This window comes from Camellia sinensis, chromosome 12, assembly GCF_055761805.1.
Source record: "Camellia sinensis isolate YWXY chromosome 12, ASM5576180v1, whole genome shotgun sequence".
NCBI classification, from domain to species: Eukaryota; Viridiplantae; Streptophyta; class Magnoliopsida; order Ericales; family Theaceae; genus Camellia; species Camellia sinensis.
In genome coordinates, this window is record NC_138972.1 from 147,499,464 (window position 1) to 147,523,697 (window position 24,234).

The following is a 24,234-nucleotide window of genomic DNA, read 5'->3' on the forward strand; positions in this document are numbered from 1 at the left end:
GGGACAGTTTATGGGGTCATGCCGGACCGATGTAGAAGCTGACCGGAATCAATGTCGGGACAGTTTACGGGGTCATGTCGGACCGTTGTAAAAGCTTGTGGTGGTGCACCAAGGGGGCGACTTAGGGAGTGCGCCATGGGGTGGCTTGGGTGGTTCCCATGGTGTGTAACCATGCTCACCATGATACATGATATATGTATAACCCCCCCCTCAAACTCAAATAGGTGTAAAGATAGAAACCTATTTGAGGTTGAAACAAAAGGATTAAGAAAGTGGAGTAAAACAGCTCAACACAGAGTGAAGATGTTAAAAAAAAAAAAAAAAAAAAAATTGATAAAAAGGGTTTTTTGTTTTTTTTTTTTGGTTTTTTTTCTTTCGGTTGTGGTGTAAAATGGTGATCGGGGTTGATCCCGGCAAGAAGAAATGACAAATTTGTGGAATGAAAACGAGTTGGGTGTGAAATGATTTTTTTGTTTGTGTTTTTTTTTTTGTTTTTTTTTGTTTTGTTTTTTTTTTTTTGTTTTTGTTTTTTTTTTTTTGAAAGAAGGAAGATAAAATAAAATAAATAAAAGGGTATAGTGGGATCAGACGGCGTGGTGTGAAAGTGGAGTGTTTGGGTAATATAGTATAATAAAAAGAGATAGATATATATATATATATAAAATAAAGAAGGTTGGGGAGAGTGGGAAGCGTAATAATGAGTCTGAGCTCAACAAGGGGCAGTGGATAAGATGTTGGGTCCATGGAGAGAGAGAGAGAGGGAAGCAGTGTGGGAGAGATGATTATATTTTAAAAAAGAAGAGATAAAAAAAAATATAAAAAAAGAAATAAAGAAACAAATAAAGAAATCACAGACCACGTGCAAGGTGACAGTGGAGGTTGGTTCAAAATTGTTTCCAATTTCCTACCGGTTTGGTAGGAGCCCATGTGTGTATCTATGGAGGTGTAGTACCCACGTGCTACGCAATAGCAGTTTGTTAGTGCGTGTGAATTTTTTTTTTTTTTTTTTTTTTTTAAGTGAAATATCTTGGGGCATGTGGGTTGATTATTAAAGAGTTACCCTCCACGAGCTTGATCTGTAACGACAAAGAGCTTGTGATCAGGGTGGAAAATAAGTGAAAGAAGTTCTCCAAGTGTAGGTAGATCACCAGCCACAAGCTCACTTCTTTTTTTTTTCTTTTTTTTTAATTTGTTTTGGGAGAGCCCAGTCCTACAACATGGCAGAGAGACCCAACATACACACCCCGAAGAGAGAGAGAGAGACCATGCCCGAGGGACGGGCTACGGAAGTGACTGAGATGGAGAAAGCTCCTCATTCTATGCCATGGTGGTCAATGCCAGAGAGCTCCGGCCTGCTTGAGGAGTGGGACAAGAGAGCCGTTGATGTGAGAGGCCATGACTCTGTCTATAGCTCCAACGAGTTTGCCACCGATGAAGACGACAGGGACGGCGGAGGAGGTTTCACGCTGGCCGGGAAGGACGAAGCAGGCGGCGAAGAGCTCGCCGGAGGAGGGATCTTCAAGGCGGATCTCGCAGCGATCGTTGCTGATCTCTGTGATGCGACTAGGGCCATTCGATGTGAGTTTCGAGCTAGAAGAGCCATGGAGGTTGGTTGAACTTGCAGAGAGAGAGAGGAGTAATCAGTCTCTCTTGTGTGTGTGTGTGTGTGTATGCTGTATGAGTGTGGGGGTATGGTAGGAAAGGTTGATGCCGAGAGGGAATATTGAGCGTGTGTGTGATCCCTGTGCTTTGCCTCCTCCGTGCATGTGTGTGATAGGTGTGTTGTGCATCAGTGCATGGTGTGTTGGGTCTGTTGAACATAAGACCAGCGAGAGAGAGGAAGAGCTGCAGAAAGAGAGCAGACGAGCTCGGCGAGCTTGAGCATGGAGTTTACATGGCCTTGTGCTGGGAGGGGGAAGATGAGTACATGTGGTGGTGTGAGTGTTTGTCGCCGGCGTAGCAGCAGTGAGCACAGAATGGGAGGCGGTCGGCAACTGGGTTGGACAGGTGGATTTGGGCAATGATGGGAAGGTATGTGTAGAAAATAAGCGGAATAGGTTGAGGTCAGGTGGGCAGTCAAGACAAGGTATGTGTTGGAGGTTTCAATTGGTTGAGGTCCGGCAGGCGGTCAAGGCAAGGTTGCCGCCCGCCGGAAGGCGAAGAACACCAAGATCTTTAACCTATAGCTCTGATACCATGTAAGATAAATTGATAAAGAGAGAGAGCAAAATGAATAACTTTGTATTTCTGTGTATTATTACAAGAAGATGAACACTCTTTATAGAGAGGAGATGACAGCATAGGATGCTAAGTTAGGCACCGAAAGCAAGAAACATTACATAATATATAATATAAATGACAACTAGCTATGCTTTACTTTACAGCTTTTCTGTACACTAATAATACTAACAGAACTTCTGTGGAAGCTATACTTATTCCCCCCAAAACTGTTTGGTGGTCAAGAAAGAGCAGAGAATTTTTTAAAAAATTTTCTTGATTGGCAACAAAACAAAATTATTGATATAAATCAAAAAGTTAAACGGGGACACAAAGTCCACCAAAAGCAACAACATCAAAATACATTACATACTACTAGACTTTCTAATCTCTAGAGATCAAAAATAAAGGAATCCTGGAAACCAAAGCCTACGAGAAAGCAAAGTAACAAAGTTTCTCCACCAAATCACACAAAACACAATCACAAATGTTGTTATACATTTACAGGTGTTTATATTATATTCTTTCTTCTTCTTCTTTTTTTTTTTTTTTTTTTTTTTAACATTTTCTGAACTTTCAAAAGATTACTTCAAGGTATTCCTAAATTTTGTTACAACTAGAACTATTACACACTAAGTTCCTATTTATCTGATGACCTATACTTCTACATAGCAGTTACTTTTTTGTTTTTCAATTTTTCTTCCTTGGATAAGGTATGTGTTTAAGCATAAAGATAGAACAACAGCATTTATGTCCGAAATCTGAAGTAGATGAGACCTTTACCATAAATAACTTCTTTTTTGAAATGCAGTTAAATTGGGATGAAGCAAACCATCTGGAAAATGGAACTGTATATGAAACTTAAAACTTGTTGTCCAACCTGTACTGCCAATGAAAGAAACTTATATATATCCAAAGCATATCGGACCAGTGCTTCATTCTCACCTGGGTTGATTGTACACCTGAAAATTTGAAGGATTCATGTGAACTGTACTCTTCCTTCCCAATGTCAGGTGGAAGGATAGATATAAAATAATAAGATAATTACTGAAATCATTATGGAATAAAACACTACTACAAATATAGATAAAGATTTCATTTTTTTTGTGTGATGTATGTTTTTTAATCACACTTTTTAAGTTTTATTAAAGTGTGGTCTTTGGGAGTGTAATTAAAAGGGATCATTTTTAATCATACTTTTTAAGTGTCATTAAAAAATGCTTTCATCACACCTTTTAAGTGTGATTAAAAATATTTAGATCACACCTTTTAAGTGTGATTAATAACATTTAAATCACACCTTTTCAGTGTGATTAATAACTAATAAAACCTATGATAAAAAAAATAAAAAAAAATTCAAAATATTTGAAGAATAATCAATATTATTTTTGTACGCGCATTTGAAGAATGTAATACACACTATATACGATATTTTGAGTCACAGCCATATATTGAATGGAATAACGTCATATATTTCATAAATTAAAGTTAAATGTTCAAAAGTATATACAAAGAAATTAATAAAAAAAAATTAACTGTAATTACATATATTAAAAAAATTAAAAAAAACTTGAAAAAACTAAGTTCTTGAATGCTTTCAAAGCCATGTGGTTCGGCTCGTCAAAAGGTAAGTATCCAGCCATAAGAACAAAAAGAATGACCCCACAAGACCATATATCAGCTGCTGTACCATCATAACCTTTATCAGTGAGCACCTGATAGAAAGGGGAAAAAAAAGAAAGAAAGAAGTATCACAAATGCAAGAAACTAATAAGAAAAGGAAAAAAATTTTGCATCAAAGCGACCATTCATTTCCATGACATCATAATTGATACCTCAGGAGCAACATAATTTGGGGTTCCACAGGCAGTGTGAAGCAGCACGTCTTCTTACAGTAAAAAAAGTTGTCAGTCTTTGATTAAGCAAAGCCACAATACTAACTTATATTGATGAATGAGGGTTAGGTTTAAGGCAATCCATAACTTATGTGTCTGAATGACATTGAGATCATATAACCTCAATGTGGATTAGATCAAGTCTTAAAAAATGGTCACTGAATGTTTTCAAAGTGTCAAAATCTAGATGATGCATGATACAGAATCTTATGAAGAAGTCAACTAATAAAACTAAACTGCCTCCTTGATTTGGGGAAACTAATATAAAAAGAGGGAAAGGAGAGACACAAATCATAAGAAAAAGTTCATTTCCAAATTAATAGAAACAAGAAATGAACATGCCACTGAAGGACAGAAGAAAAACTAATGGCCACATTATTCCTGACGAATTCCTTTCAGAGCAGGGCACTGCTCCTGGCCAGAAAGGTAGTTTCTGGACTAGGTGATTTTAGTAAACCAAATAGACTGCAAAATTGACTCAGTGCTGTAACCACTTTTAAAAATTTAACGTTCAATTTATTAACTCCCACCTGCTAAAAATCTGCTCTTAGATGAGGAAATTGTTGCAAACTCACATAATACTTACTCGCACTTGCTGGGAAAATGCACTCAATCCAAAGTCTGAAATCTTGAGAACACCAAATGAGTCTAGAAGCAGATTCTCAGGCTGCAAAAGATGTAGGGTAACGCAAATTTCAGAGTCATGGTCGCATAGATAGCCAAAGAAACCAAATTACTGTTAGATAATAAATTCTTTTTTATAGGAAGAAATTAGAATAAATACATTAATTAATCAATGAAACATGTAAGAAAGTTTGTTAAACCTTGAAGTCTTTATGGTACATGCCTCTACTGTGGCAGTAGTCTACAGCATTGATGAGCTGCTGAAAATATCTCCTAGCTTCATCCTCTTTATGTCTTCCTAGTTTGGCCTAGTTATAAAAGGGCCAATAAGGGAATATTATCAGACAAATACAAGACTCGGTACCCACATGATTTACATAAATGAGCCTCAATAGAACACACATTACCACAACAAAATGGTAAGCATGACATGAGCAAATGCCTAAATTAAGATGTAATGCATTACACAATTGATTATATTATGAATGAAATTATAGGTGCTCAGAGAGTAGAAGCTCAAAAAACAATGCCTTACTATTTTGTCAAAAAGCTTGCCCTCGCCAACATACTCGAGCACAATGTAGATCTTTGTCTTGCTTGCCATAACCTATTTTCAAGCATAGAAAAAGGATGCATTAACATGTAAAACATGAAGCACTTAGACCATCATATTTCTAGTAGTGTGAAGAGCATTCAATTCCTTTTAAATTCTGCTCATAAATATAAAAAAAAAAACTCAAAAAAATGTTGCAACAAATAGAAAAAGGATGCATTAACATGTCAATTGTTTTCATGTTTACACTAGACAAAATTGTATGCATAGAAAGTTGCATAGTGAAGTGGTTAGAAAATTAACTGTGTGATGAAGAATCAAGGTTTGTGAATAGTGGTAGCACGAGACAAACTATTGGTTGTGGTATTAGAAATGTTGAGCAATATGTATCCAGAATCAGATGATACAATTGTAAATTTTATTTTACTTATTTTTAAATCACCAAAGTAGCAAAAAAAAGTTTTATAGTAGCTAAATCAACTATAATCAATCATGAACCAATTGTATCAACTATGAACCAAATCATGAATCAGTTATAAACCGATATATGTATTGCAAACTGGCTAATATATATGATTTTCATTTCTATTAATTCTGGTATTAAAAGGCTAAAACCCAATACATACTGCATCTATGAATATCAAAAATCATGAGTGAGAGTCATGCTCCAAATTAATCTTATCCACGTATACATTTTATTTTTGATCACTTGCAACTTTTTCTCTCTTTTCTTTATTCGTAAGTTTTACCTTTCGAAGTATTCTTAAAAAAACATAATTAGCGTCTTCAACACACTAACAGACTTGCATGACCAATAGGCCCAAAGAATTGAGTGCAATCATCCATGTCAAAATTTGGTCCCTTTGTCAATGCTTCATCTGCTTCTTGAAGCCTATGCAGCTTCAGCAAGGCCTCAGCTTGCAATGCAAAAATCTTACCAACAACCAAAACAAAACACTCATGTCAATTTCAGGCCTATAGCTGTGGCACCAAACCTTGAAAACAGAACATAACATTTAAAGGCTGAAATTGAAGTGTATAGCTAACCTATGGGGCAGAATCAGCACCAGCTGATATGGCGAGCCTGGTTTCTTTCAGTAGTGTGTTTCAATCTCGTTGTATCTTGGCCTCAGTACACTTACTCAGATGAACCTGAAGATTTTTAGCTTTAGTCAAGACATCAGGGTCTGATTCAGCACCAGCTTGTTTATAGTGATACATTGCCTTTTCTGCTTCTCCTAATCTGCAATCACAAATAAATATTACAACAACAATAGTAATGCCCAATTAAGCATAATGAACATAACTAAATGACAATTGAAGATTTGAAAACTAAAATATGATTAAAAAAAAAATTATCATGTTTTAAATAGTAGGAGACGAATTAGTATTGGTCGAAGTGCAGTGATATATAGAGTATTGAAAGATATGTATTGAGAATTTTGGTGGCACAATTAAAGATATGAACAATGGCCTCCAATATGGAAAATCAAACGTTGTCACGAACCATTCTTGTTGCAGGTTTCCAAGAAAAACGTTCATAGATGAACAATGGCCTCCAAGTGCCATAGAACAATGCAAATGAAAAGATCAAAAACACTAATCTGTTCGATCATGAGCATCTCTGTAGGAACCCACACTTTGTGTCCTCATCATGTTCATGAGCATCGGTATGATTATGACTTGTTTAGCCTGCATGTGTATGTTGTGATTTGTTTCGCTTGAGCTAATGCGACCCATGTCTTGATTTGAAGCCTTGTGATTTGTCTAAGTGTAGTGTGCTTGTCTTGTTTCTCCCTTAATGCGAAACCTAGGTTACGCCTTGCCTGAGTTATGCTAGCCGATGTTATTCCAAGCCGAAGTCATCCTCAGTCTAGTATTAGTATCTTGAAACCCCTTGTCGACCTCAGTCCTTGCCTTGACCACATTAGCCGAGATGTTACCTTGCACCAAGTGATCTCGTCCTGGAAGTGGTATGACCTAGGCCGAGGTGTGGCGCATCTAGGCCAAGGTGTGGCACAGCTTAGTCAAGTGTTGTCCCTCCTAGCCGAGGTCATTGTCATCTTAGTTGCCGAAGTCTTGTGGTTAACCGATGTCACCACTTGCCGGAGTGCCATCCCGAGTAGCTTGTTAGATACGCCTTGTCAGAACCTTGTCTTGTCAATCCATCACCTTTTTGAAGAGAACCAACCAACTGTTGCCACGTGTCCGAGCTGAGAGTTAACTCAGCCGGCAGAGAGAGAAACCCATCATTTGTTGTATATTGTTTTGAAGAGTAGAGAGAGAAGCTCTAGAAGAGGGAGAAGAGTTCTTGAGAGAGAGTAGATCTTCAAGCTTGATTTCTAGAGATCCAACCGTTAGATCCGCGTTCTAAGGTTAGATTCTTGATCTACTCGTGATGTTCTTTATGTTTATGTTATTGCATTGCATGATTGAAAATGATTTGTAAGCCATGCATCGTTTTGAAGCTCGATTTTAGAAAGAGAAAATGACATTCATGTGTTCTTCAAGAAAGTCTTGTTTTGATCCGAAAGCTTTATGCCTAGATTCACGTTTTGTGTTTGTTCTTGCATGATTTCCAAGTACGGGTACCCAGGTCCATGTTTTCAAACTCATAGCACGAAAACCCCAGATTTGTGATGACAGATTATGATCAAACATTCGTATTTTTCATGTTTTCACACCCATGTTCTTCATGTTCATCAGCAGAGGGAAACCCAGAGTTTCCCGACCTCTTTCCTTGCATGTGGCCTCGGGAACACACCTCGGCAAGGAGGTGTGGAACCTCGGCCTGGACCTGGTTGGTGCCCAGCATGTTTTCCGAAAACATTTGTGTATACGAGAGACTTGTTTGAAAGCGCATTCAATAGGCTTTGCCATGTGTTGTAGGACCTGGGCTTGTCTCGACCCCGACGTGTGAAGAAACGATGTGAGTGGTATTTTTAATAAAGCTATGTTATACTTGCTTTCATAAATCTCGTCTTGCCTTGTTTTGAAAAGTACTTGATCTAGCATGAATGACTATCCCTATTTTGTGTATCAAATGCTATCTTGCTTTGATGACTTGTCTTGACAGTCCTTAGTGCTAGAGGACTATAAACTTTTGCAGCACAGCTTGTCTTGACAGTCCTTAGTGCTAGAGGACTATAAACTTTTGCAGCACAGCTTGTCTTGACAGTCCTTAGTGCTAGAGGACTCTAAACTTTTGCAGCACAGCTTGTCTTGACAGTCCTTAGTGCTAGAGGACTATAAACTTTCGCAGCACAGCTTGTCTTGAAACTCTTGTCTTGATATGTCATCACCCCTTGAAATAAGTAGATGTTATTAACATCCAAGGAACTTGAAAGCCGGCAAATGAACTTGATTTCCCTCTCGATCGAAAAGTATGCTATGTATGGTTTTGAAAGAAATCTTGGATATCAGTCATGCAAAACCTTTATTTCTAGTATCATTCACTGAGTATCCAAGCTCACCCTCTCTATATATATGTAGGTGATGAACAAGAAGGCATTGAGGCCTAGACGTGATTGCCGATGTGTTTTGGGTGCTTTGCCGACATGTTTTGGATTTGCGTTTTGCATCGTCTTGAAGATTATGCTTCTCGGCTTATGTTTTCTTTGTTTGTTTTGACATATGTCGGCTTGAGAAGCCTTTTGGTCAGGATGTATTTTGTGTTCCATTTTATTGTATCTAAAATTGTAAGACTTGTAAAGATGTTTGATGTATGGCATTCCATTGGACTTATGCACGGCTCTCATGGACAACTCGGTTTATATGTATATTTTGCTTCCGCTCTTGTAAGCCCCATATTTCATACTCTGATTGTGTGTGATTTTTGTAAGACGGCCTTCGGTAACCTCGGGTTACTGGCCATCACGGCACCAAACTACTAGGGGCGGTTTGGGGGCGTGACAGAATGGTATCAGAGCACAAGATCCTTGTAGTACGTTAATCACACACCTTGAGTTCTAGAGAGCCTAGGATTTCCCTTAGAAGAAAGTTAAGATTGCATCATATTGCTTGCTACTTGACTATGTGTGCATCGTTTTGGCTTAGACGCTCGTTACTTGCGTATGTGTTACTTGTTTAGTTGTTTTAAAGTCTCATCTTGCATCCCCCCTAGCATCATGAGGAGAGGTAGACCCCCGGTTGGTCGAGATCGATCGGAAGACAGGTTGGAGAGATTGGAAAGGTTAGTCGAAGGCTTGGTTCGTGAGCAGAGGCAATCTAGGCCGCAGGATACTGGTACCACTTCTATGCATGCCGAACAAACGAATGGCCGATATGCAGCTCCACCCCCTCCGGTGCCACAAGTGCCTCCGCAGCAAGCTTTGTATGGGAACGACACGATAACTCTAATCAGAGAGTTCAAGAAGATGAAACCGCCGAGATTTCAGGGAGGCATAGAACCAATGAAAGCTGAGGCATGGGTTTTAGAGATGGAGAAGTTGTTTGAAGTTTTCCCCAGTACAGACGCTCAGAAGGTATCTCTGGCAGCATTCACGTTAGACGACGATGCTCGTAGGTGGTGGATGATGGTCCGAGAAAGCAATCCGGGTTTGACTTGGGCAAAATTTTTGGAGTTGTTCTACAACAAGCATTTCCCCCTCAGCGTCCGAGACCGAAAGACCACGGAGTTTCAGAATCTGGTCCAAGGGAACAAGACGGTCGCAGAATACGATCGTGCCTTTACTGAACTAGCGAGATATGCGCCTCATATGGTTGATGACGAGTATCGAAAGGCGAGGAAGTTCGAAAGTGGGTTGCGTGGGCCGATACAAGATCGGGTCAATATGCTCAATATGCCGACGTACGCCGGAGTACTGGACAAGGCCATCCTGGCTGAAGCTAATTTAAACCGATACCAGAGTTCAAGTGAGGGTCAGAGGAAGAGACAGAGTTATGATAGTCGCCGAGTTCCGTTCAATGCCAAGAAGAGAATGAGCACAGACAGTTCCAGCAACTCAAATCAGGAAGGTAACGCCAAGCCGATGTGCGCGAGTTGTGGAAAGCAACATTTCGGGGTTTGTCGTTGGGCAACGGGAGCTTGTTATGAGTGTGGCGAGATAGGCCATCGCGTGAAGGACTGCCCGAAAGCAAGGACCGATGATGGGAAGAGGAATGGAAGCACCTCGGGCTCAACACAGAAGAATAACATCGGGGGAATACAGGCGAGGCAGGGCAGAGTTTTTGCATTAGTACCAGGAGACGCCCAGAATGCCGAGGCGGTAGTGTCAGGTACCCTCTCAATTTGTTCTCAAGATGCATACGTACTGATTGATTCGGGTTCTACGCATTCATTTGTGTCCACTATATTCGCCGAGAAGTTGGATAGAGAATTAGAACCCCTTGATTATGTATTATCTGTGTCTGCCCCATCTGGGGGAAATATGATTGTTACATCCATTTATAGGGCGTGTATTGCTATGGTTGAGAGTGTAGAATTTTTAGTTGATTTGATGCCATTAAACATGACTCACTTCGATGTTATATTGGGAATGGACTGGTTAGCGGCGAATCATGCATCCATTAATTGTGTTACTAAGAACGTCACATTGAAAACCCCAAGTCAAGCCGAGGTCATTTTCCAGGGTAAAGGAGTTGTACCCCCACCTTACTTAATCTCATCCATGAAGGCCTACAAGTTGATCCAAAAAGGATGTAAGGGTTACTTATGCAGTATACTAAGTGATCTGAATGGAAATGTTGAGTTAGCCGACATACCCGTTGTGGAGGAATTCTCCGACGTCTTTCCGACTGAATTGCCTGGCCACCTTGTCGATAGAGAAATAGAGTTTACTGTGGACGTCTTGCCAGGAACACAACCTATCTCCAAAACACCCTACAGAATGGCTCCAGCCGAACTTAGGGAACTGAAATCGCAATTACAAGAATTGTTGGATAAGGGATTCGTCAGGCCGAGCACTTCACCGTGGGGGGCACCCGTTTTATTTGTTAAGAAAAAGGACGGCACCCTTCGTCTTTGCATTGACTACAGAGAACTTAATAAGGTGACCATTAAGAACAAATACCCATTGCCAAGAATCGATGATTTGCTTGATCAGCTACGAGGAGCACGAGTCTTTTCCAAGATTGACCTTAGGTCGGGCTACCACCAGTTGAAGGTTAAAGCCGAGGATATCGAGAAGACTGCTTTTCGGACAAGATATGGCCACTACGAATTTTTGGTGATGCCCTTTGGAGTAACCAATGCCCCAGCAGCATTCATGGACCTGATGAACAGAGTCTTTAAGCCGTACCTAGATGAATTTGTCATTATTTTTATCGACGACATATTGATCTATTCTGGGAGTGCGAGCGAGCACGAGAATCATCTGAGACTTGCCCTGCAGACCTTGAGAGATAAGAAGTTGTACGCCAAGTTAAGTAAATGCGAGTTTTGGCTTTCCAGCATTTCGTTTCTAGGGCATGTGATTAATGAAGACGGTATATCAGTTGACCCCAGTAAGATTGAAGCCATTGTGAATTGGCCGACGCCGACCAACGTGTCCGAGATTCGTAGTTTTCTGGGTTTGGCAGGCTATTACAGAAAGTTTGTAAAGGATTTCTCGAGGATTGCAGTGCCATTGACCCAACTAACGAAGAAGGGAACAGCTTATGAATGGACCAATGAAAGGGAATCAGCTTTCCAGGAATTGAAGACGAGGTTAGTCACAGCACCAGTTCTAGTACTACCATCAGCTAATGAGGAATTTCAGATTTACAGTGATGCTTCACATAAAGGTTTGGGTTGCGTGTTAATGCAAGAAGGTAAAGTCGTAGCGTACGCGTCTCGTCAGTTGAAGCCCAATGAAAAGAATTATCCTACCCATGATTTGGAGCTAGCTGCCGTGGTTTTTGCCTTGAAGATATGGCGTCATTATCTGTATGGAACATCTTGCCAAGTTTTCACCGACCACAAGAGTCTGAAGTACTTGTTCACTCAGAAAGAGTTAAATATGAGGCAGAGAAGATGGCTCGAGCTACTGAAAGATTATGACATGCAGATTCAGTACCACCCAGGTAAGGCAAATTCCGTAGCCGACGCATTGAGCAGGAAGTTAGTTGGAAGTTTGGCGTGCCTGACAGCGGTTTCGGTGGAACCAACTATTATTGAGGAAGCGAAGACCAGACAGAGGGAGGATAAATTCCTCGAGAAGGTAATTGATGAATTCGTCACCAAGCCGAGGCCGGGATACACTATGGAGAATCAAGTGCTTAAGTTTGAAGGAAGATTGTGCGTGGCCGACGTACCAGAGTTAAAAAGGAAGATTTTGCAAGAGGCCCATAGTTCCAAATTTGCCATTCATCCAGGGAGCACCAAGATGTATCGGGACGTAAAGCGGACCTTTTGGTGGCCAAACATGAAAAGGGAGATAGCCGAGTTTGTATCTCAGTGTCTGTGTTGTCAGCGAGTGAAGGCAGAACACCAGAGACCAGCAGGACTTCTTCAACCCTTGTCAATTCCTGAGTGGAAATGGGAGCACATCTCCATGGATTTCGTAGTAGGCTTGCCGAGGACGCAAAGAGGTATGGATTCCATCTGGGTTATAGTCGACAGGTTTACTAAGTCAGCTCACTTCTTGCCTGTCAAGACTACATTCAATGCCAACCGACTTGCCGAATTGTACATGAATGAGATCGTTAGGCTTCATGGTGTGCCGATGTCCATTGTGTCAGACCGAGACCCGAAGTTCGTTTCTAGATTTTGGCAGAGTCTACAAGGAGCCTTAGGAACAGAATTGAGATTTAGCACAGCCTTTCACCCCCAGACCGACGGACAGACAGAAAGGACGATTCAGACACTCGAAGACATGCTCAGACTGTGCGTGTTGGACTTCCAGGGAAGTTGGGAATCGCATTTGCCATTAGTGGAATTCGCATACAACAACAGTTATCAAGCCAGCGTAGGCATGGCGCCGTATGAAGCTTTGTATGGAAGGGAGTGTAGATCGCCGATATGTTGGACTGAAGTAGGAGACAAAGCCCTAATTGGCCCCGAGTTGGTTCATATGACAACTGAAAAGATCAAACTCATTCAGCAGAGGATTAAAACTGCACAGAGTCGACAGAAGTGTTATGCCGACCAAAGAAGGAGGGAGTTAGAATTTGAAATTGGGGATCATGTATTTTTGAAGGTCTCGCCGATGACAGGAGTTTCGAGATTTGGGAAGAAGGGTAAACTTGCACCCCGATATATTGGGCCATTTGAAGTTCTTGAGAAAGTTAACACCGTTGCTTACAGACTCGCGTTGCCGCCAGATTTGAGCCAAGTCCACAGTGTGTTCCATGTTTCAATGCTGAGAAAATATATCCGAGACCCCCTGCATGTAATAGATTACTCCGGGGTTGTAGTTAATGAAGACTTGGGCTACGAAGAGAAGCCGATGAGAATTATCGACAGACAAGTGAGGCAGTTGAGAAACAAGTCGATATCAATGGTGAAAATCGAATGGGAGAAGCATTATGGCGAGGAGGCCACATGGGAAAAAGAAGAAGAGATGAAAATCCGTTACCCAGAGTTATTCGTAGGACAAGGTAACTTAAGTTTGGGGACCAAACTTCTTTAAGGAGGGTAGACTGTAGGAACCCACACTTTGTGTCCTCATCATGTTCATGAGCATCGGTATGATTATGACTTGTTTAGCCTGCATGTGTATGTTGTGATTTGTTTCGCTTGAGCTAATGCGACCCATGTCTTGATTTGAAGCCTTGTGATTTGTCTAAGTGTAGTGTGCTTGTCTTGTTTCTCCCTTAATGCGAAACCTAGGTTACGCCTTGCCTGAGTTATGCTAGCCGATGTTATTCCAAGCCGAAGTCATCCTCAGTCTAGTATTAGTATCTTGAAACCCCTTGTCGACCTCAGTCCTTGCCTTGACCACATTAGCCGAGATGTTACCTTGCACCAAGTGATCTCGTCCTGGAAGTGGTATGACCTAGGCCGAGGTGTGGCGCATCTAGGCCAAGGTGTGGCACAGCTTAGTCAAGTGTTGTCCCTCCTAGCCGAGGTCATTGTCATCTTAGTTGCCGAAGTCTTGTGGTTAACCGATGTCACCACTTGCCGGAGTGCCATCCCGAGTAGCTTGTTAGATACGCCTTGTCAGAACCTTGTCTTGTCAATCCATCACCTTTTTGAAGAGAACCAACCAACTGTTGCCACGTGTCCGAGCTGAGAGTTAACTCAGCCGGCAGAGAGAGAAACCCATCATTTGTTGTATATTGTTTTGAAGAGTAGAGAGAGAAGCTCTAGAAGAGGGAGAAGAGTTCTTGAGAGAGAGTAGATCTTCAAGCTTGATTTCTAGAGATCCAACCGTTAGATCCGCGTTCTAAGGTTAGATTCTTGATCTACTCGTGATGTTCTTTATGTTTATGTTATTGCATTGCATGATTGAAAATGATTTGTAAGCCATGCATCGTTTTGAAGCTCGATTTTAGAAAGAGAAAATGACATTCATGTGTTCTTCAAGAAAGTCTTGTTTTGATCCGAAAGCTTTATGCCTAGATTCACGTTTTGTGTTTGTTCTTGCATGATTTCCAAGTACGGGTACCCAGGTCCATGTTTTCAAACTCATAGCACGAAAACCCCAGATTTGTGATGACAGATTATGATCAAACATTCGTATTTTTCATGTTTTCACACCCATGTTCTTCATGTTCATCAGCAGAGGGAAACCCAGAGTTTCCCGACCTCTTTCCTTGCATGTGGCCTCGGGAACACACCTCGGCAAGGAGGTGTGGAACCTCGGCCTGGACCTGGTTGGTGCCCAGCATGTTTTCCGAAAACATTTGTGTATACGAGAGACTTGTTTGAAAGCGCATTCAATAGGCTTTGCCATGTGTTGTAGGACCTGGGCTTGTCTCGACCCCGACGTGTGAAGAAACGATGTGAGTGGTATTTTTAATAAAGCTATGTTATACTTGCTTTCATAAATCTCGTCTTGCCTTGTTTTGAAAAGTACTTGATCTAGCATGAATGACTATCCCTATTTTGTGTATCAAATGCTATCTTGCTTTGATGACTTGTCTTGACAGTCCTTAGTGCTAGAGGACTATAAACTTTTGCAGCACAGCTTGTCTTGACAGTCCTTAGTGCTAGAGGACTATAAACTTTTGCAGCACAGCTTGTCTTGACAGTCCTTAGTGCTAGAGGACTCTAAACTTTTGCAGCACAGCTTGTCTTGACAGTCCTTAGTGCTAGAGGACTATAAACTTTCGCAGCACAGCTTGTCTTGAAACTCTTGTCTTGATATGTCATCACCCCTTGAAATAAGTAGATGTTATTAACATCCAAGGAACTTGAAAGCCGGCAAATGAACTTGATTTCCCTCTCGATCGAAAAGTATGCTATGTATGGTTTTGAAAGAAATCTTGGATATCAGTCATGCAAAACCTTTATTTCTAGTATCATTCACTGAGTATCCAAGCTCACCCTCTCTATATATATGTAGGTGATGAACAAGAAGGCATTGAGGCCTAGACGTGATTGCCGATGTGTTTTGGGTGCTTTGCCGACATGTTTTGGATTTGCGTTTTGCATCGTCTTGAAGATTATGCTTCTCGGCTTATGTTTTCTTTGTTTGTTTTGACATATGTCGGCTTGAGAAGCCTTTTGGTCAGGATGTATTTTGTGTTCCATTTTATTGTATCTAAAATTGTAAGACTTGTAAAGATGTTTGATGTATGGCATTCCATTGGACTTATGCACGGCTCTCATGGACAACTCGGTTTATATGTATATTTTGCTTCCGCTCTTGTAAGCCCCATATTTCATACTCTGATTGTGTGTGATTTTTGTAAGACGGCCTTCGGTAACCTCGGGTTACTGGCCATCACGGCACCAAACTACTAGGGGCGGTTTGGGGGCGTGACAATCTCATCGAACAGAAAAAAGAAAAAAAAGATTAACTCACTAAACACAACAGCTATATAAACAATAAAGGATTAGATTGAACAGCTATATAATCTATTCAATTTTGTAATTTATCGAACGCTATAAGGTCCGAATCTATTGTTAAGCAAATTACATAAGAGATGATAGAAATTTGGATATAGAAAATACACATTCATCATTTTTGCAGCACAGAAAAACCAATGCTTAAATCAAATTCTATAGTCTTCTACAAAGCACATCTGAAATTCACCAAACTACGACTATAAGCTAAAATCCACACACATGCTCCAATCTAACATGACAGAAAATAATAATAATAATAATAATAATAATAATAATAATAATAATAATAATAATAATAATAATAATAATAATTCGAATTCAGAACTAAAATCAAGCAAGTTCAGAGCAAGTTCATCATTTTCGCAGCACAGAAAATACACAATTAAGAATGAATGGTTCAGCTTGTACCTGTAGCAGATGAGGAAGAAGAATTGAATGGAGATTTATGATCATAGCACCTAATAAATCGAGTTGATTTTAGCTGTTGCATAATATGTACATAGTTCACTTATGCAAGAATGAATATGCTGCGATTTATACCATTAAATGAAAATAAAATATCAAAAGTCACCAATCCTTTTATTTCCCGAACTCTCACCAATCCTCTGATTAAAAAGCAGTAGTGTATATATAATCACACTTTTAATTAGAAGGTATGATTAAAAATATATATATATATATATATATATATATAATCACACTTAATTGAAAAGTGACATAAAAAATAAATATTATCATACTCAATCAAATTAAGTGTGATTAAAATATTAATCAAATTTTTTTTATCATACTTCTAATAAAAGTGAGATCTTTTTTTTTTCAACGTGTGATCTTTAACTATATTTTTAGTAGTGAAATGAGAATTACAAGAAAAGTGGTCGCAGTGATTCTATACTCATGCTTGCTTCCATGTGAAATGACTTTGAACATAAAAAGATGAAACAAAAAAACTAGCCAGAATATACTCCTACCAGCACTACACCTCAACCAGCCACAAAACACACTACACAAAGACAAGGCCAAACATGCACACTGCTGATCATCAACCTACTCAAGAGCTCTGGCCCTGCTCACTCTTACTCTCAGTATTCCTGAGCCACGAAAATACATGACTTCCCACTCATTAATTTTTTTTTTTTATTATTATCAAAGGTGTTGGAAAGTTGTTTTGTTATACCAACAAAACACAATTCAACAAATGAAAAACTAAAAAACAAGAGAGAAACATACTATGTTAAGAAACATCACACCAAGAATGACCGCATTAGCAAAACCAAAACTCAAAACGTGCATGAAAGAGCATGTGCATCGATATTGTGTTATGAATTATTTATAACTCGTGTATTTAGTTATTTATTATTTATTTATTTTATTATTTTTTTTATCACTTTGTGTGTTATCTAAAACTAATTGCAAAGTCCAAAGGCATGTTTTTGCTAGCCCCCCTTAATTTGTCCGAACAAGTCTCATGCACACAACGTGTTAATGAAATGCTTCAACAGTTTTCTTATCTTCCCTAAATTGCAATGCTAGTCCATTATCTTTCACTTAACTTCCAAAAAGTTGATTACAAATAGCACATATATACATACATATATATACACACTATTTGTAATTTACGAATAAAAAATATGAAATAAGGGTTGTTGAGTTTTAAAATATTGAATCAATTAATGCAAAGAGTGTGACAAATAATTCACACTAAACAACTTGTATACTTTATATATAGGACAAGTGGTGTGAGTGGTGTTCTGAATTTTTGAATAGTTTGATGATTGAGTAAGCTGATTAGCCATTTATAGTTTGATGAAGGTACAGAATTATTGTAATAGTTATTGGATATAATAGGTACATGATGAAAATTTGGTGGTAATTACTGAGTAAGATTTAGAGAAGAAAGAAACCTCTCAAACTGTTTGAATTTAGGGGCAAGGATGTAAATGATAGTGTAGCAAAATTATGGAATTTCTTGAAATTTTAATAAACGCAAGATGGGAAATGCAAGGTATGAAAACTCTGTTGTACTTACTCTCTTGATAGTGAGAAAATGCATGGTGTAGAGCTCCATTCAAGAATCCTTCATCAATTCCTTCAAAGACAAACCTTTAAGAAATAATGAAGACATAAATTGCATCAGTTAAAAGCTTGAGCCTACAAAACCAAATATTTAGGTGTAGCACTTTCCTCAATCTAAAACTAATGTTTACATTTCAACAAGCACTAATTAGATCACATCACTCTTATTGAACCATGTGGACAATTCAAGCTCTTAATTTAATCAATCTATTAACATCATTTAGTTTTCAAATGCTCTACTGATCCTCATCGTGAAATGCCCATGTATAGTTGACAATATTTACCAATTGGACCACCGATATACAAAGTTATTCAATAGCCTTCACTATGAGAGTTTAAAACATACCTGTAACAACCAAAATAATAAATTCTATCCTAGATGATATTATATTACCCAAACTGAGAAAGAAAGATTGTCAACTTAATATTATTCTCACAGTAACTAATAGACCACTTGCATTTTGATTATTCCATACCCTCACCATGGGCTCCTCATATCAATGTGATGAAATCATTTTTTTTTTTTTAAATTTGTTTTCAAGACTAGGCCCCAATATAAAAATCTTAATTGAGAAAAGAGTGTATATTCTTTTCTTTTCAACTCAATTTGGAATTTCTAAAGAATGGGATCACCTTTAAATGAAATTAAAAAATGCTCTAAAATTTGAAAAATCAAAACAAGCTATCTAACCTCCAATAGAATAATAAAGATCAAAGAGAAAGATGAAGAAACATTACTACTTTAAGCTTAAACCTATTTACTAGGCACAAATACTCTATCACTCAACGCTGAGAGTTAAAACTACACGAGTACACCCAAAAAAATAACAACTAGCTCATTGTTAGACTAGAAATATATTGAAGATCACAAGCCAGAAGGACATATAGAAAGATAAATTTTCATCTAAAACCAATAGAAATAACCAAAATGGGCATTCTATATGCATCTTTACGCACACCTGTTGCTCTAACCATATGAATGAAGAATCTAGACAAAGTGTTTAAATGTAGACTTTAAAAATGCAGAGACTGGAACATAAACTAAATAAAATGAAGTAGACCATACATAACTAATCAATTAGAGCACCAGCATGCAAAGATACTCAGTAAACAACCAAATTTAAATATTGAAACAAACCCATTCAAAAGACTAATAAGTAAAGATCACAACGTAGATAAGTGACAAAGAACTGATGAACTTTCAGCTCAAACTTATAGCGATCCCGATTTTACCTTCATTGTTTAATTGTAATATATGACAACTTTTCAAAGATTATGCATGATTATACTAGATTCATCTCATTAGTAAGATACATGTACATCAATTAGATGGTGACTAATCATTGATACCTATTTATACAATGTATAGAAGACTAATGCTAATACATTGAATGTGATGGATTTATTATGAATGAATCTTAGAGATGCATTATGTTTCTATTATGAATATGTAGGATAAATTAATCTATCTAATGAATTCATTAATATAGAAGATGCATTATGTATCATGAATGTATGAGATACATTAATCAATTTAATGAAGTTCATTGAATGAATAACTTGAGAATTTCTCTCTCTAGACTACATCTTCTCTCTATAAATACATCTAGTTGTAGTGATCTTCTACCCTAGTTCCTTTGTATTGAGTGTGGAGCTTCCCTTGATCTTCATTTTAATCTGAAAGTTTGGCGATTTGGAGCACTTTGGTTTTTGGCCTTCATCTTCTCCATTTGAGGTAGGGATTTCTTTGTTCTTTTTCAATACTCCGTCTATAGATAGACATGTGGTAATTTTGTATTGCATGAAAATCATATCCGTGTTGGATTTGTTTTAAAATCATGAGGGGAACCTAGGGTTGGTTGTTTGAGAATGGTTTTGTTATCATTGACTGTGGTTTGGACTAATTAGAGAATAAAATTAACATGTTATTATTGAAAGAAGAGAAAGCCCTAAATTATATTTTGATTTGGTAAAATAAAAAGGGTTTATGGTTGAACAATGTTGGTAAATTTCTATTGTTAATATGAGTTGTGTAGAAGGTGTTAACAGTTAAAGGATTAATTGTGGTATTGGAGTTATTTTGAAATGAACGTATTGAATCAAGTTGGGTTATGGCTTATTATCCATGGAATTGATTTTGTAAAATGAAAAGAATGTAATTGGTTTTGTGAAAAGGGAAAAGTGTTTTTGGAATAAGTGATGGAACGTGTTGACTTGAAAAATTATGAAAGTTGATCTTGAAAATGGCAAATGAAATGTTAACTCTATGTGAGTCTCAGAAAATAAATTTGAGAATTGAACTATTGTATCATGAGTGTTGAATACACACATTTGGGGGTTTTATCTTTACCTATCGTACTAGTGTCGTTGTTGGGTTTAAGGATTGCTTGAGAGTTGAGTCTCTTTTATTAGGTGTACTGAATACATGCATCTAGAGGTTTTGTCCTTGGTCATCGGTGGAGGATGACATTGTTGTGTTGAATTGTGATGTATGCGTTACACTTGTGTTGGGTAAACATTATTGAATAGTTTATGTGTATGTATTACACTTGTTATTTATGCTTTGTTGTATTGAGGAATTTGTACATGATAATCGCTTATATACATTGTTTTGTGTGGGAGGAGATAGGGGATGTACTCCACGGTTTAGGGGAAGATAGGGGATGGACCTCTAAACCGGATTTTGTTTGGGAGGAGATAGGGGATGGACTCCATTAGCACCACTATATGTGTGCTTATTGATATTAGAAGTGTTTTTGTTTGATATTGATACAGCACTAAAATGTGTATCATTTGTGAAGTATAGAAGTGTTTTTGGTTACTCAACGGTTTAGGGGAAGATAGGGGATGGACCTCTAAACCGGATTTTGTTTGGGAGGAGATAGGGGATGGACTCCATTAGCACCACTATATGTGTGCTTATTGATATTGGAAGTGTTTTTACATGTTATTCATACAACACTAAAATGTGTATCATTTGTGAAGTATGGAAGTGTTTTTATCTGAGATTGATACAGTACTAAAATGTGTATCTATTATGAGGTATGAAATGTTTAAAATGAGTTATTATCTCGCTTATCGCTTGGCGTATCCTTAGCTTACTGTGCATATAGCCGGTAGAGCAGAGTTTTAATTGTTATCGTCAGTGTATCTAAGTATGTTATGGGTTGCGATGGTTACAGTTTTGAAAGGCCGAGCTGCCTCATTTGTGGATTATATACATGTTGATGATTTGTTATTTCCCTTTTATTTAAGACATGCATGTATTGATATGAATGTATTGGGAACAAACCAAAATGCCATTTTGAGATTTTGGAAAGTGTGAAGGAAAATGGGGTATTTGTGAACATGTTTTTCAAAAAAGGTCATTTTGTTGTAAGTACGGAAAATGGGGGAAGAGTAATGGGCTTGGTGAAATTGTTTTTTTTTTTCTAAAACTGTTATAGTCATGAAAGTTTGGAAAATGGGTAATAAAAAGGAAAAAAAGGTGAACCGCTTATAGCGTCGAATGAAATGGCTGTTTTCGAGAAAAGTTCATACTTATGCATATTTTGTATAAACTGCCACATTACTATTCTAGTATGAGAATGAACATTCATGATCATAGCTATCTGTAAGTTGTTATTGTTGGAGATCATGTTGAGATCCCTACTGGACTATATGTTCATCCCACGTTGTTGAATCTTTTTCAGGTGATAGCCAGGATGTTCTACAAGGTTTTGGATCTTCTTATTTGTTGGCCACGGGGCCTCTTTTGTGTTGGCGGAATGCCATTTATGTAAAAAGGGTTATACCCTTCTTCTTGACTTTTAATGATGTAAGCCCAAGGGCAATTTATTTAGTGTACTCATGTTGTATTTACTTGCATACGAATGAGAGCAATGTTGTTCACTTTTACAAGTTGAATATACGAGTTTATTTCCGCATGTTATCTCTGAAATGGAATTAAGTAAATGAAATTGGTAATACTTTGAGTAATAAAAAGTGGGGCGTGACAAAACTAATACTACAACTCCATTGATTTGCTTCTATGCACATTCACTCGACAATGATTACTTTGATAGTCAAGATGAACAAACCAAGCAAAAACTAATAAATCAAAGAGTAAGAAGTAAAATTATGACAAAGAACCATTAACGGGGGGAGAAAAAAATATATTTTGAGCTGACTCTGACACTAAAACTCAATTGGACCCACTCAGTTAGATAACACTCTTTCACAAGTGCAATATCTGTAAATTACATATATCTTAGACTAGAAAGTGAGACTTCAAAAAATTGATAATTGAGGATAAAAACCAAATATTCTTAACAGGAAAATGTACTCAGTGTAAGTACCCTCTACCGTAAAAAATTCAGAATAAAGAGCACTCAAATAATAATTGTACCTGAATCACAAACTAGCAGAAAATTGGCGACTAGAAGGATTAAAACGTCAATCAACACAGACATTAATATGAACACAATCACCTCAAATAAGCCCATTAATTCTTACATAAATAATAATTGTATTTGAATAAAAAAACTAGCATACAATTGTGCCACCCATGTTCAAATTTACAAAATACCCTATTGAAAAGAAAAACAAAACATATTGCATAAAACATGAAATCCCACCCTCATAAAACAATTCATTATAGAAGAAACCATAAAATAATTAGTAGATACTTGGTTCCTGCTGATCTGGCTGTCGGTCAGTTTGTGTATGTGGTGCAAAAGAGGATTAAGCTCAGTCCTGAAGAGGCTATCTTCATTTTGTTGAAGAATATTTTGCCTCCCACTGGTGCGATTTAACATCTATCTCTTAGAAATATTATTCTTCCCATCCCTGTTTTTCTTGAGTTTTCTCAACGGAAAAAAATGAAATCTGAAGTAATGTTTGAGTTGTTGCAGCGGCTATGATGTCAGCCATTTATGAGGAAAATAAGGAAAACAACAGAATCACCAAAACCAAATTAACTCAACCTAGAAGTCCTCTATTTGATTCAAGAAAATCAAACACTAGAATATAAATTTTCTAAATCTTTTGTTTGCTATTTATTTGATTTTCCCCCAAAATCAAACTATACTAACCCAAAATACCGAAGACAGGCTCATTTTAACTGAACCCATGGCAATGTTTCTCACAGGTATTTTATCAAACACAAGAAAGGCTTTTACACCGTCTCCCTCGCCCAACCCTCTTATAGCTCCCCAACCTCTTCATTCCCCTTAGGAACCCCTATCCCACCTGGTTACACTTCCCCTTCTGCCCCTTACCATAGCCCCTCCAACCCTCTACTACCATAGATCCATTGCCTCTTTCCCTCTTATCCACAACCACAAAACTACTCTTTTTCTCCACCACAAATCTGAAATGTCGCCCCTTTCCCTCCCTACTATAGCACCACTGGCCCTCCTCTCACACCACACCTCCCGTTACACCATTCCATCCCCACCACAGCGCCACCACGTTACCGAAAACCCTTACCCTACCATTAAACAACAGAGAGAGAGAGAGAGAGGCCATACCTTTGTAAGGGAGAAGGGATAGCGAGTCCACTGTGAGGGAGATTGGAAGAGGCTGAAGAGATGTTGAGATTGAGCATACAATGAGGTGCTAGGGTTTTATTTGAAAAAAAAGTCTCAAAACGATTTGTCCTTACAAATTCAATCTTATTTTGCCTGTTGAGAGTAATGGAAGAGAAAAAGGCACCAGTTTAGGATATATTATTATATAAAAACAATATATTCAAAACTATATACAATCACGTTAATTAAAAGGTATGAATAAAAAATATATATATAATCACATTTTATTTAAAAATGACATAAAAATAAATATTATTACATCAATTAAATTAAATATGATTAAAATATCAATCTAATTTTTTTTATCACATTTTTAATAAAAGAGATATTTTTATTTGTCAAAGT

At 38.0% G+C, this 24,234-nt stretch overlaps 1 protein-coding gene and 1 pseudogene across 19 annotated transcripts in view; both read right to left on the bottom strand.

Moving 5' to 3' along the window:
- LOC114306780 (rRNA (cytosine-C(5))-methyltransferase NOP2C-like) overlaps window positions 1-24,234 on the bottom strand; it is a 115,775-nt pseudogene that overhangs the window by 2,524 nt on the left and 89,017 nt on the right. The window contains exon 15 of the transcript XR_014345596.1: window positions 3,098-3,179. The product of XR_014345596.1 is annotated as an rRNA (cytosine-C(5))-methyltransferase NOP2C-like (transcript). The remainder of the gene's footprint in view (window positions 1-3,097; window positions 3,180-24,234) is intronic.
- LOC114302523 (CBL-interacting serine/threonine-protein kinase 9) lies at window positions 3,669-24,034 on the bottom strand. 18 transcript variants are annotated; one of them, XR_014347472.1, is made up of 10 exons: window positions 23,830-24,014; window positions 18,273-18,346; window positions 16,652-16,701; window positions 6,337-6,532; window positions 6,039-6,222; window positions 5,272-5,343; window positions 4,960-5,044; window positions 4,699-4,779; window positions 4,053-4,102; window positions 3,669-3,932 (listed from the first exon to the last, which is right to left on the bottom strand). XR_014347472.1 is itself a non-coding variant. In XM_082900114.1 (10 exons), the coding sequence occupies exons 6-10, from the start codon at window positions 5,338-5,340 to the stop codon at window positions 3,815-3,817; spliced, it is 426 nt and encodes a 141-aa protein (XP_082756240.1). In that variant the 5' UTR covers window positions 5,341-5,343; window positions 6,039-6,222; window positions 6,337-6,532; window positions 16,652-16,701; window positions 18,273-18,346; window positions 22,987-24,012; the 3' UTR covers window positions 3,669-3,814. The 18 variants fall into 18 exon arrangements, 7 of the variants coding, with proteins under 7 accessions (XP_082756240.1, XP_082756239.1, XP_082756237.1 ...); XR_014347480.1 differs by having other exon boundaries at window positions 4,688-4,779; window positions 4,937-5,044; window positions 23,830-24,009; XM_082900114.1 differs by having other exon boundaries at window positions 4,937-5,044; window positions 22,987-24,012.

What these genes read in the sequence shown, in the direction of transcription:
- LOC114302523 (XM_082900112.1), bottom strand. Translation starts at nt 5,340, where the DNA reads ATGGCAAGCAAGACAAAGATCTACATTGTGCTCGAGTATGTTGGCGAG. An exon ending in TGTACCATAAAGACTTCAAG is followed by an intron (nt 4,780 to 4,936) that starts GTTTAACAAACT and finishes CATCTTTTGCAG; the next exon opens with CCTGAGAATCTGCTTCTAGA. An exon ending in CATTTTCCCAGCAAGTGCGA is followed by an intron (nt 4,106 to 4,698) that starts GTAAGTATTATG and finishes TTTTACTGTAAG; the next exon opens with AAGACGTGCTGCTTCACACT.